This window comes from Pongo abelii, chromosome 6 (genome assembly GCF_028885655.2).
Source record: "Pongo abelii isolate AG06213 chromosome 6, NHGRI_mPonAbe1-v2.0_pri, whole genome shotgun sequence".
In the NCBI taxonomy this organism is placed as follows: Eukaryota; Metazoa; Chordata; class Mammalia; order Primates; family Hominidae; genus Pongo; species Pongo abelii.
Window position 1 is genome coordinate 51,886,686 of NC_071991.2, and position 13,160 is coordinate 51,899,845.

At 36.9% G+C, this 13,160-nt stretch overlaps 1 protein-coding gene and 1 pseudogene across 3 annotated transcripts in view; both read left to right on the forward strand.

Annotated features, from left to right (window-relative positions):
* Positions 1 to 13,160, forward strand: part of NT5C3A (5'-nucleotidase, cytosolic IIIA) — a 48,515-nt gene that overhangs the window by 21,008 nt on the left and 14,347 nt on the right. Inside the window, exons 1-2 of one of the 3 annotated variants that reach the window (XM_054559337.1) lie at positions 704 to 1,053; positions 5,926 to 5,980. The exons of 1 other annotated variant lie outside the window; for it this stretch is intronic. In XM_054559337.1, coding sequence (XP_054415312.1) covers positions 5,945 to 5,980 — 36 coding nt within the window. In that variant the 5' untranslated portion in view covers positions 704 to 1,053; positions 5,926 to 5,944. Of the gene's footprint in view, positions 1 to 703; positions 1,054 to 5,925; positions 5,981 to 13,160 lie in introns of those variants that run through there. One more of the 3 variants, XM_003777057.5, reaches the window with a different exon arrangement.
* LOC129060344 (small ribosomal subunit protein uS14-like) lies at positions 1,062 to 5,909 on the forward strand (annotated as a pseudogene).

Below are 13,160 nucleotides of genomic sequence, written 5' to 3' on the forward strand. Positions count from 1 at the left end.
CTCTGAGGACAGTAGAGAGAAAGCCAATAATAAAAATTTATTTACTTAAGTGTAGTGTAGCCATGTTCCTAATGATAAAGTTTCCCAGAGCCCATGGCATAACTTATCTATCAGGTCCTGACACATTGCCACCCTACTACTCAGGTTAAAAGCAAGACTAGTTCTCTTTAAAAAAAAAAAAAAAAATTTTCTTCATGACAGTTGGACTGCTCTTATTTTTAACAGGAAGGAACTTTTTCCCAAAATTTTTAAAAATAGAAATTAATTTTTATTTTCAGATTTTATGGCTGGTCTTATTAAAAGTGCAGGAAAATATAAAAATTACTTTAATCCCACTGCCCTTTGATAAAGACTATTAACAGTCTTTTGACCACATTTGCATATATCATGTCTTTTTGCTTATGGACTTTAAGTGAGCTAATCTTTGTTTTAATTGTGGTAAAATATACATAATATAAATCGTACCATTTAAACCATTTTTAAGCATTTCATTTGGTGGCATTAAGTACATCTACACTGCTGTAGTACCATAACCACTGTCCACTCCAGAACTCTTTTCATCTTCTAAAACTGAAACTCTATCCGTTGAGCAATAATTCCCCATCCTCCTCCTCCAGCCCTGGCAACAGCAACCTAATCTTTTTAACTTTGTATTAAAATAGAATATACAAAAAAGTTCACATATCAGAAGTACACTGACAAACCACTGACAAACCACGAGGAAGGGAATGTTTTTAAGTGTTAGTGTAGAGGTTCCTCTTTTCTTTCCAGAGCCAGTTGCCAGTTCTAATAGTACAGATTTACCTTCTCTTTAATCATCACATAACTTCAATTGATAATGTTATGTAGATTGACTTGTGACTAGCTCAGAGCTAGCGAGGCTGTAACCAAGAGCATATATAAAGTACTGTGCAGCAGTGCGTCACAAGGTTTTTGCATAGGGCTTAGTCAAGGCTTTTGGAACCGCCCTCAGTTGCACCTTGTGCTATATTAGTACTTCTCAGACAGGAAGAATTTTCTTTTGCTGTTGTAGCTCGTCTGATTACCTTCAGGGTAAGTGTGTATGGTTCATGTAAATGAGTTTCTCTTGTCTAACTTTATGTGATTCTTATTTGATTCTATAACTTACTGAAATTTTGGGCATTTTGAAATACAAAGTTAGGAAATAAAAGAATGTTCCAGTATAATGCAAAACTTCTTTATAATTTGTGAAGAAATGAATGTGCAAAACTTTGAAGAGTCTTAGGTCTCAGAAATTACATTTTGTATGTTCTAATTTTAAGAGCTTCTTGTTTTACTTGTAGATGTTGAGAAAAAACAAAGTACCTTCAGAAGCTCTTTCCAGGTTGAGGGGAAACACTCTAAGATTCAATTTTGTTGTTCATTCAGTTGCTATGTGACTCAGTTTTACTGACAGCCACAAGCTTTGTGTTACTAGGATTAGGAACAGTTTATTATGGGTAGTAATAAAGATTATCAATTTTTATTTTGTGCATGTGAGCTTTACCCAGGATTTTATAGAATGGGATTATCACTGGTATGTTTTATGAATTGATAAAAGCTAGATTACTGATTTATAACAAATTATATATTGAAAATTAAGATACAAAAATTTATATTACAGTAAAAGCCTAGAATATTATGGCTGAGTTATATTTAAATAATTGAATTCTGTACATTTTATAGTTTTTTTTTTTCCTTTAACTCAGAGAAGTTAGATCATGCTGCAGATCATTTCTTAAAGCAGTTTGCTTAGTTTTTATTGGCAGCCTGCATCCAAGCCCGGCATCTCTGGGTATTGCTTGTCACCTATGCTGTTCTAGGACAAATTCAAGGACAGAAGAACTCAGAGTGTCTTAAGGGTTGTCAGTATAAATTACTTAGTTTCCATGTGCTATGTGTGTGGTTTACTTATCTTGAAAAAATGCTATTAGATATTAGAAGCAGTGAGTGTGGGAAGGATAGAGGAATCAATTCTAAACATTGAAACTGTTTATTTGCATAAATATCCACAAAATTCTGACTCAGTAGCTGCTTTACCATTGGGGAAAATTGGTTAAAATTGCCCATTTTTAAATAACTAGCTTTTGAAATCTGTTTTTTCCTCTTTCCTCCTAGATCTCTTCTACCCCTCCCACTCTTTGCTATTTAGTTTCATTTTTGTTTTATGCCTGTATCAAGAAAGTTTCACTTTGCAGCGTGTGTGTTTCTTTTTCCCCACCACTGAGTTGAAAATCTAATTAGGGAGAATTATTTAAATGCCCCCCCAAATTATTACAACCATACAGAAAAGATGAACTTACAGTTTGATTTTGCATGTGTTAATCACCCTAAGAAAGTAACATTTAAAAAAAAATGAAAAAAAAAACCTCAAGCTTAAGAAAGTCAAATAGTACAGGTTACTGAAAAAGTATAGGAAAAATTGATTCACCATGGATGTTTGGTACTGTTGCTGATACTGTGTCCATGTTATAGTAATATATGCCTTTTCTTATGTGAGTAATACACAGTTTAGCATTCACAATTTTATTACCTTATCAATGTAGTTTACATGTTTCTGCGAGTATCACAATTAAAGCAGTCACAATTTTTAAAGCTATATTCATGAATTTAATCTTTTTCACTTTCCTGTAAGACAGAGTCAAGTAGACCTTTAAAAGTAATCAGTTTACATTCAGGTACTTTAAGACTTGCTTTAAATCAGGTAATTTTTTTTATGTAGACATACCAATCAGTTTTCGTTAATTGACTTGTAAACTATCATCAGAATGAAATACTGTGATAACTAAAGTTTTCAGTTACCAAGTTTGTGTTAAGTGAAGTTCTTACCTCTTGCTTCAGTCTTTAGCCTTGTCCTACATATTCCTTGTAAAGAACTCTGCTATAGTAGAGACCTTAATCTCATACAAAAAGCACACAAAGTAATTATTTTCCAGTTTCCACATTTTCCAGTTCACATTTAAAGACTCTGAAGACTTAAAATGTTAAAACTTCCTTTGAAGAGAGTTCATAGTTCAAGGGCAGTATTTTCTATTTTTGAACACGTCTTCTACACTTGATGTGTTTTTTTCAGCAACTCTTCTCTTGAAGCATCTGCAACAGATGACCATTGGCAAAGTAAGCCAGAACTTTATATACCAGGTATAGGTTTACAAGCCTATTGGTTTAAAAATACTCTGGCCTAATTTTCAGTGTCTTCCTTAGAATAGTGCCAGAATGCTGACATTTTACACCTGAGTCTTTACACTTTTTAAATGACAAGACCTTAGAGTAATTTTTGTCTAAGGACTGCGGTATCACTTTATGTGCGATTATCTTTGAACAAAGATAAATTCTGGTCAGATTGCTAGTGAGAACTGGCAAGAATGAAAGATCTTCAGTTGAAATTTGCATAGTATTCATGAATTGTTGGTATACTTACCAAAAAAAAAAAAAAAAAAAAAAAGGTCCTAAAGTTGGCCATCAAATTTCTTATCACTCTTTGTTTTTATTTGATGAGACCATGAGAAAGATGATCATTCTTTTACCAACTTATACTATTTTCCCCTTTAAACTCAAAATGTATGTTCCAAAAAGAGCCATACTTCAGAGGTAGAGACTAAAGAGGATTTCTACTACCTGAATGTGTAACAAAAAGATCTTAGATTCCTAGATATTAAAATGTGTTTAATTCTTCACTGCATGAATTGTTTGCCCTTGGGCTTTTCAAATGTTTCACAGATTATGCGGTATTTTTATAAACTCTACAGTACTTTTCCACCCTCTCCACACTATTCCTTTTTTTCAAGCTAATGAGATAGTTTTATTTAAATAGTGCTCTTTGAGAAATCTAGACCACTTTTCACATATTAAACATCAAAGAAAAGCTGTAAGCATTTAATAATTAGGCTTCGATTGCTATGAATGAAGAAATAGACTTGCATGCGGCTTCTATAATATCTTGTTTGTTAAAAATCTGGATGACTGTGACAGAAAAAAGTTAGACCAAGGAAAGTCTACTTAAACTTGACTATAATCACCTAAGCTAAAGACTACTAATCCCCAAACTACCATTATATTTTGAGGGTGGTGATCAAATGTTTTATGAGTTATATAGTGTATGTGTGTGTATGTATAGCTGTACAAAGATATATACACATACACATCTTTATATCGATATATATACACACACTCATACTGCAGATACATTCTTTTTCAGATGTGAAAAATTGCAAGTTATCATCTTACTATTTGGAAATCATATTTACTCAATTCTAAGATGCCATCAATTATGAGATTATCAACTTACTAGCAGGCTTTCTGAGAGAGGGAGAAAAAGACATTTTGTAATTTCATGGACTTAAAGTGGAAGGGAGTAGGGACTGAATTTTAGAATTTGAGAAAATTTGATATATCTGCTATAACACCTTTTAATTATAGAGAACACAGATCTAATGTCCAACTTATATTACTAGAGTTTAAGAAAAAGTCAGATATTTTCTCCCTTTCAACTGAGTTGCCATTTTTAAATAGTGCTTTAATTATAAAATTTTACTTATCTGAAATAAAGTAAAAGTAAAGTCATTATGGAACAAACATAGCTTAGTAATTTTCCCTAAGATTTATACTACCAACACAGCAACAACAAAAAACCTTAGAATAATGATGAGAGATGTTTTAAAAACTGGTTCCTTTTGTTTGATGAACAGATATGTTTAAACTTCACCCAGACCCTAAAAGGTTCATTCAGTTGATAAACACTGTCACATACCTATTTTGTGCTAGACACAATGCTCGATTCAAATATAGCTCATGTCTTGGTCATATCATATTAAAAAATTAAAGATTTTAGGCTGGGCGCAGTGACTCATGCCTGTAATCCCAGCACTTTGGGAGGCAGAGGCGGGCGGATCATGAGGTCAGGAGATCGAGACCATCCTGGCCAACATGGTGAAACCCCATCTCTACTAAAAATACAAAAATTAGCCAGGCATGGTGGCATGCACCTGTGATCCCAGCTACTTGGGAGGCTGAGGCAGGAGAATCACTTGAACTCGGGAGTCGGAGGTTGCAGTGAGCCGAGATCACGCCACTGCACTCCAGCCTGGCAACAGAGCAAGACTCCATCTCAAAAAAAAAAAAAAAATTAAAGATTTTAATATAAGAAAATTGAAGGAAAAATTGGACTTTTGTGTTATGTCTTCTCCTACTTTGTTCTGTCTGTATATTCCTATATTGATTCGGTAGTAGCAATGCATAATTTTCCCACAGACTTCATCCTTACATGTAGAGAAAGTGTTGATAAAATATTCTTGCAGTAAAGTGCTTTTTGCAAATATGTACTTCATTTTCACTGTTTATTCAATTTTCTTAATACCATGTAAGTTCTTATAGGAGAGCTTCAGATTCTCCATACAAAATGTTTAATCCAAAACTATGCTGGATAGAGTAAAACCCTTGCTGAGCTTCTTAGAAAAAAAAAAGATGCTTTATGTGTCAAATATAGGCTATGTTAAATCATAACAAAGGCTTTTGCCTCATTGCACTCTCGAAAGCAAGATGGGTCACCAGCAGCCCTACTGGAGCCACCCAGGGAAGTTGGGCCAGGGTTCTCGCTCTTGTCACATCTGCCCAAACCAGCATAGTCTGATCTAGAAACACGGCCTCAATATGTGCCACCAGTGTTTCCATCAGTACTCGAAGGACATAAGTTTCATTGAGTTGGACTAAGTGATCTTCCTTGAATGGATTATCCAAGGCATCCACCCAATGAAAGAAACCATGTTAGTTCTTTTTACATAAAATAAACATTTTTAAAAACAAAACAAGTCATACCAAAATACGACCTTAATATATTATTGGCATAACAGGAAGAACCTGAAATTTATGTATGTCACGTGTACTTTTTTTTTCTCTTTTGCTGTGACATCACCTGGGAAAATCCAGAAGATTGGATAACCAAGAAATGACTAATCAGGAGTCTGCCGTACATGTGAAAATGGTGGGTATTTGCCTATTTCCAGTTCCATTTATTAATGGTAAATCTTCACCACTTTTACCTCTGTCTCTAACCAGATAATTATGGGACTGAAATTTTACACAACTCTTTCTTTGCAGTGCATCACAAAATAAACCTCAAATACTTATTGAATTGAATTTCAAATTATCTTTAAAATGTTTTTGCTTGAAATCTAATGCACATTATTGTGCTTCTCAGAATATAAAATGTTTCCCCTATTCCTTTTTATGCTAAATTTTCTTTGCTCAGCAATAACACGCTTAAATCGTACAGTGTGAAATACATTATTGTAGGCTTCCGAATTTAAATGACAAGCATTCAGAAATTTTTAAAATACTTACTTGCATGACCATAGAGTTGCATTATATATACTAGGATGAGATAGGAAATGTACAGGCTTTGGAGTCAGAACTGGCTTCATATCTTAACTCATTCCAGCCAGGCACCTGTAATCCCAGCACTTTGGGAGGCCGAGGCGGGCAGATCACCAGATCAGGAGATCAAGACCATCCTGGCTAATACAGTGAAACCCCATCTCTAGTAAAAATACAAAAAATTAGCCGGGCATGGTAACATGCACCTGTAGTCCCAGCAACTCTGGAGGCTGAGGCAGGAGAATGGCTTGAACCCGGGAGGCGAAGGTTGCGGTGAGCCAAGATTGTGCCACTGCACTCCAGCCTGGGCGACAGAGCGAGATTCCGTCTCAAAAAAAAAAAACAACCTTAACTCATTCCTTATTAGCTTCTGTAGCCCTGAATGAGAGAAGTAATCTTACCTTTAAGAAATGGGTGTGAAACCACCAACTATGTGTTATTATTCATACTTAATGAAAACGTAAATTTCCTAATAACCACAGATTAAGCATTCATTAAATATTAATCTACTCTATTATGTTAGTGAGTGTTTTAACTGTGTAACTGGCATATTTATTTGCATATGTGGAAAGAAATTACATCTGTTCTCCATATTCACGGTGATAAAATCTTAAAAACAATTTTAAAAAATCCTTTCTTTTAAAGGGAACAGCTGCCCCTTGATCTCTTGTTTTCTCTTTGTGTTCTTTTTATTGTTGTGCCTCCTCTTCTGTTCCATTTATTTTTTCAGCTTTCTCTTTCTCTTTAGCTTTTTTCTGGCCTATAAACTAGAGCATGACACAGCAAGCAAGCAGCATTTTGTCACACTTAATAAATCTCTTGTTCATCTTTCCCTCAACCAGTGTAGGATCAAAGGTGAAAGTTGACTCAAAATGGTGATTAAGTCATTGTCAGTTTAGTTATTGCTCTTAGGTTGAAGCGTATGAAATAGTTTTTATATGTCAAATATAGTCCAATATTGCCAGTTTTATATGGTTCAACCTAATAACAGTTCTTTGCATCCATTGAATGATTGGCACTTGATTCATTGGAATTGAGCATATCTCTTTGATACATAGAATTAAACCAGTCTAAAACTTATTTTCTTGTTTGGGTTGACTTTTTTTAACTTAACACAAGCAGTCTAGGAATTCCCTGACATATAAACAGTGTTAATCCTCTTTGTATAATGTTGTTACTTGGGTCCTAGAGCCCTCTAGAAGGTGTCTGTGGAGGCAAGTAGCAGTGTATTCACCCCACAGTTGTTCAGACTGTTGAAGAAAAACAAGCCAAAAGATTTTTTTTTAACTATTATTGCATTAATTTACACAATTTTTACCTTGGGTTTGCTTTCCTAAAAATATTGATAGGTCTGGCTGGGCGCAGTGGCTCACGCCTGTAATCCCAGCACTTTGGGAGGCCAAGGCGGGCAGATCACGAGGTCAGGAGATCGAGACCATCCTGGCTAACACGGTGAAACCCTGTCTCTACTAAAAATACAAAAAAATTAGCCAGGCATGGTGGCGGGCACCTGTAGTCCCAGCTACCCGGGAGGAGAATGGCGTGAACCCGGGAGGCAGAGCTCGCAGTGAGCCGAGATCGCGCCACTGCACTCCAGTCTGGGCGACAGTGTGTGACTCCCTCCCAAAAAAAAAAAATAGATAGATAGATAGATAGATAGATAGATAGATAGATAGATAGATAGAGATTAGATAGATAGATAGATAGATAGAGATAGATTAGATAGATAGATAGATAGAGATAGATTAGATGATAGATAGATAGATAGATCTTTTATATTGACAACTTTATAGCATGTTATTCTTCACTTCTCATGAGCAGGATTCAGATCTCTCTGTCCAGACTTTTTACACGCATACTTCTCTGTGTACACTTAAGTTCTATACAAACAGAGCTATTTCCCTTTTTCTCATATTAGACCCTGCACTTTGATTCCTCCCTAATCTCAGCATATCTAAATCCTGTTTCTCTTCCAGAGCCTACCTCTGTTGGCTCTTCCTCCTTTGACCCCGGAAGAAGAAATCTTTGTCTCTTCTATTCCTCTTACATTTTATCTGGACATCTTGGCAATGTATTAATTATTTGGGTTTCTATTTTTTAATCCACATTAGAGAATATGCACCTTGAGTGTAAGATTTATATTTTATGTATCTCTTACAGAGCGGCTTCACATGCTGTCTTACACTTAATATGTGGTGAAGGAATGAAAGAGTTTGGCCTACACTATCTTAATGTGGAAACAGACCAAATATGTATGTAGTAGGCAAGGGAAATCGCTATTACTAAAATTTAGTAGTGCATAATCTTCCAAATAAATCTGAGAATCATCTATTTGTAGGGGTAAATGTACCAGTTTGAATAGGTGGCTTTAAATCTATACTTTCTGTGTAGTTGGATAAAAACTCTAGTGCCTACTTCTTTGTACCACTGCAGTAATGAAGTCTTGTTACTACCAAGTATAAACAATGGAAAACCAAGAAAGAATATTTCTCTGAGAACATCTGACTGAAATTTCTTAAGTGATTCAAACTAATTTTTATGTGGGCTATTTCCAGAAAAATGTAGGATAATACTAAGGTGATTTAAAATTCACTGAGGCTGGGTGCTGTGGCTCATGCCTGTAATCCCAGCATTTTGGGAGGCCGAGGCGAGAGGATCACTTGAGCTCAGGAGTTTGAGACCAGCCTGGGCAACATAGTGAGACCTGTCTACAAAAATTAAAAAATTAACTGGGCATAGTGGCAGATGCCTGTAGTCCCAGCTACTCTGGAGGCTAAGGTGGGAGGATCTATTGAGCCCAGGAGGTCAAGTCTGCAGTGAGCTGTGATCACGCCACTGGACTCCAGCCTGGGTGACAGAGTGAGACCTTGTCTCAAAAATTTTAAAATAGGTCAGGTGCAGTGGCTGATGCCTGTAATCCCAACACTTTGGGATGCTGAGGCAGGCAGATTGCTTGAGCCCAGGAGTTCAAGACCAGCCTGGGCAACATTACAAAACCCTGTTTCTATAAAAAAATGCAAAAATTAGCCGAGGGTGGTGGTGAGCCCCTGTAGTCCCAGTTACTTGAGGGGCTGAGGTGGAGGGATCACCTGACCCCAGGAGGTGAAATTTGCAGTAAGCCAAGATCACACCACTGCCCTCCAGCCTGGGTGACAGAGCAAGACCCTGCCTCAAAAAATAAAAATAAAAAAACATAAAAGTAAATTTTTTTTTTTTTTTTTTTTTTGTGGAGACCGAGTCTCACTCTTGTCACCCAGGCTTGGAGTGCAGTGGCAAAATACTGGCTCACTGCAACCTCCACCTGCTGGGTTCAAGCAATTCTCTTGCCTCAGCCTCCCAAGTGACAGGGATTACAGGTGTGTGCCACCACACCCAGCTAATTTTGTATATTTAGTAGAGATGGCGTTTCACCATGTTACCCAGGCTGATCTCAAACTCCCAACCTCTGGTGATCCGCCTGCCTTGGCCTCCCAAGTTGCTGGTATTACAGGCATGAGCCACCGTGCCTGGCCTTTTTTTGTTTGTTTTTGAGACAGAGTCTCGCTCTGTCACCTGGGCTAGAGTGCAGTGGTGCCATCTCGGCTCACTGCAACCTCCGCCTCCCGGGTTCAAGTGATTCTCCTGTCTCACCCTCCAGAGTAGCTGGGATTATAGGCATGTGCTACCACGCCTGGCTAATTTTTGTATTTTTAATAGAGACAAGGTTTCACTGTTGGCCAGGCTGGTCTTGAACTCCTGACCTTAGGTGATCCGCTGGCCTTGGCCTCCCAAAGTGCTGGGATTGCCGGTGTCAGCCACCGTGCCTGGCCAAAAATAAATTTTAAAAATAATAAATAAATGAAACTCATATAGATGAACATACATATTTATAAATTAAAAGTACAAGTAATTTTTTTAGTCTTGGTTAAAATATGAATTGTTTTCTCTGTACATTGTGGATTGTACTAACCCTTACTTTATTTTGTTTTTTATTTTTAGTTTAAGAAGAATAATTCATTATTATAAATAGAATGTACTTGTGTGTGTTTTTTAATACAAACTCTTTTTATTTATTTATTTATTTTTTGAGACAGGGTCTCACTGTGTCACCCAGGCTGGAGTGCAGTGGCATGATGTCGGTTCACTGCAACCTCTGCTTCCTGGGCTCAGGCAATCCTCCCACCTTAGCCTCCGAGTATCTGGGACTACAGATGTGCACCACCATGCCCAGCTAATTTTTGTATTGTTTGTAGAGACGGGGTTTCACCATGTTGCCCAGCCTGGTCTTAAACTGCAGAGCTCAAGTGATCCTCCCGCCTCGGCCTCCTAAAGTGCTGGGATTACAGGCATGAGCCACCATGCCCGGCCGTTTTCTTTTTTAATCAAAATTTAATATAATTTGAAATCTAGTTCAAACAGAATTAAACTTTGAAGTTGTCATAATCTCATCCTGGAAATTAGGATTATCCCTAGTCTGGAATATTATCACTGGATTGATGATACCAAGCCACACCCAGAAATTTGGTAACTGTACTATGGAGCTTCTCATTTTTATCTTATCCCGGTGTATCCACAAGATCATATCAAATAATCTAATATTACAATTGAGTTGTGGATAAAATGGCATAACTTTGAAATCCATTTCATCTCTATAAATATATTAAGGATTGGTCAAAATAAATGAATTTTAGGTCTTTCTTAATCATTTTTGGTGTTGATTCAGATTTGGCATCAATCAACCAACATACCCTGATTCTTTTCAGGAAGGCATTGCTCCCTCCCCAACATTTTACACTGTGGCTTTACTGTAAAATGAGTTTGTTCTATTTTTATCACAAATGATGGAAATTTTTAGCTTCTTATTTATTTTTCATAAAATTGTATCATAATCAAATTGAAGATTTTTCAGACAATTCAAAATACCTTGCCCTTCAAATTTGAAGTATCATTATTTATGTGCCACCAAACCATGTCTGTGTTTTTCTAAGAGGGATATAGACAGAAGGACTTTGTGGAGGTAACAAAAGTATGTGATCTCATGCAACAGTTGGGGCATGTTCAACAACAACCACCACAACAAAAAGTATGTGATGTATTTCATCATACTTCTACAGTGTGCTTATATTATGATACTCTTTGACATATGCCATACAGGAGTCTTTGATTCTCTTTCTTAGGCTATATTATAAAGTATTTCTCATATAGATCAGTGACATTGATTGTGTATTGCAGGAGAGGAGTATAGTATACTATATAACCCAAGACAGAATGGTCATTTTTATATTTCTTATACCTATTTCATCATTATTTTACTCCCGTGCCATTTGTGTATTCACTACTTATTTATCTGAAAATGAATGGTTGTATGTTGTACAGGAGCCACCAATGCCTTTAGCTACCAGTTCTCTTTCATCCATTGTGATTTAAAGTAAACCAGTATTGGCCGGGCATGGTGGCTCACACCTGTAATCCCAGCACTTTGGGAGGCTGAAGCGGGGAGACCTCTTGAGCCCAGGAGTTTGAGACCAGCCTGGGCAACCCAGCAAGACCTTATCTCTATAAAAATAAAATAAACTAATCTTACATTTGTTAGTGTAGCAGAAACCAGCCTTCTTCGAAGTGGCCTTGGTGTGATTCTCCTATCCGTTATCAAAAACTTGAAGCTGTGATTTGTCTGAGGCAAGACATCTTAGTATGGGTACACTGAAATTGAATATTTAATTTTTTTAGTGAAAAAATAGTCTATGATATATATCCTGTGTTGCTTTCACCATAATGGATTAGTTATTGAGTCAAACATATGCCGATTGCTGTGCATCTGCCAGTTAAGGCTGAGGTAAGAACAGAAATTAGTTGTCAAGAGATAGACTTACTAGCTGAGGTATTTGTAAGGGAGTTACGGAAGTGATATTCCAAAACAGCAGTGGTTCCTAGAACTCAGCAGAAAAGCGGAGTAAATACTACTCATCGTCATATCCCTAGCGTTTAGCAAGAGTGTGTGGCACAAAGTAGACACATGGTAAATATTGGTTAGGCGAGTGAATGGGTTAATGTATGAAAAAAAAAATAGGAACCAGTGCCTATCTGCCTTTCCATCTATTGAAAAATCACTGTAAAATACGTAGATAACCTTTAATCCATTGAAACTCATCCACTTGAGTTAAAAGGATTACTACATCAAGGTTAGTTGCATTGCGGGTCATCCTACGTAAGTATGGCTTTTTAAAATAAAGTGTATTGTAGGTGGTAGATCTTTCATCCATGGAGAAAATTTTAATGTTAGCACTTCTCTTTTCTCTACACTTTCTTTTTTTTTTTCAAGCTCCGCCTCCCGGGTTTACACCATTCTCCTGCGTCGGCCTCCCAAGTAGCTGGAACTAGGCACCTGCCACCACGCCCGGCCAATTTTTTGTGTTTTTAGTAGAGACAGGGTTTCACCATGTTAGCCAGGATGGTCTCAATCTCCTGACCTTGTGATCCGCCCGCCTCGACCTCCCGAAGTGCTGGGATTACAGGCGTGAGCCGCCATGCCCGGCCTCTTGCCTCTACACTTTCGTTATCATCTTCCAGTCTTTGGAAGACAGTCTATCCTTTTTCTGATTTTTCTACTCTTGCCCATTATGTAGGAACAACACGGCATCTGATAGACTTACATGGTGAGATTCTCTCATAGCAAAGATAGAAGGTCCAGGGAATTTTTGTAACCATGTCCATGACACACATGAACTATGTTAATATTACTAATAACATACCCAGAATAAAAACATATAAATAAAGATTATCCAATACAAACCAGTATAGAACTTGGA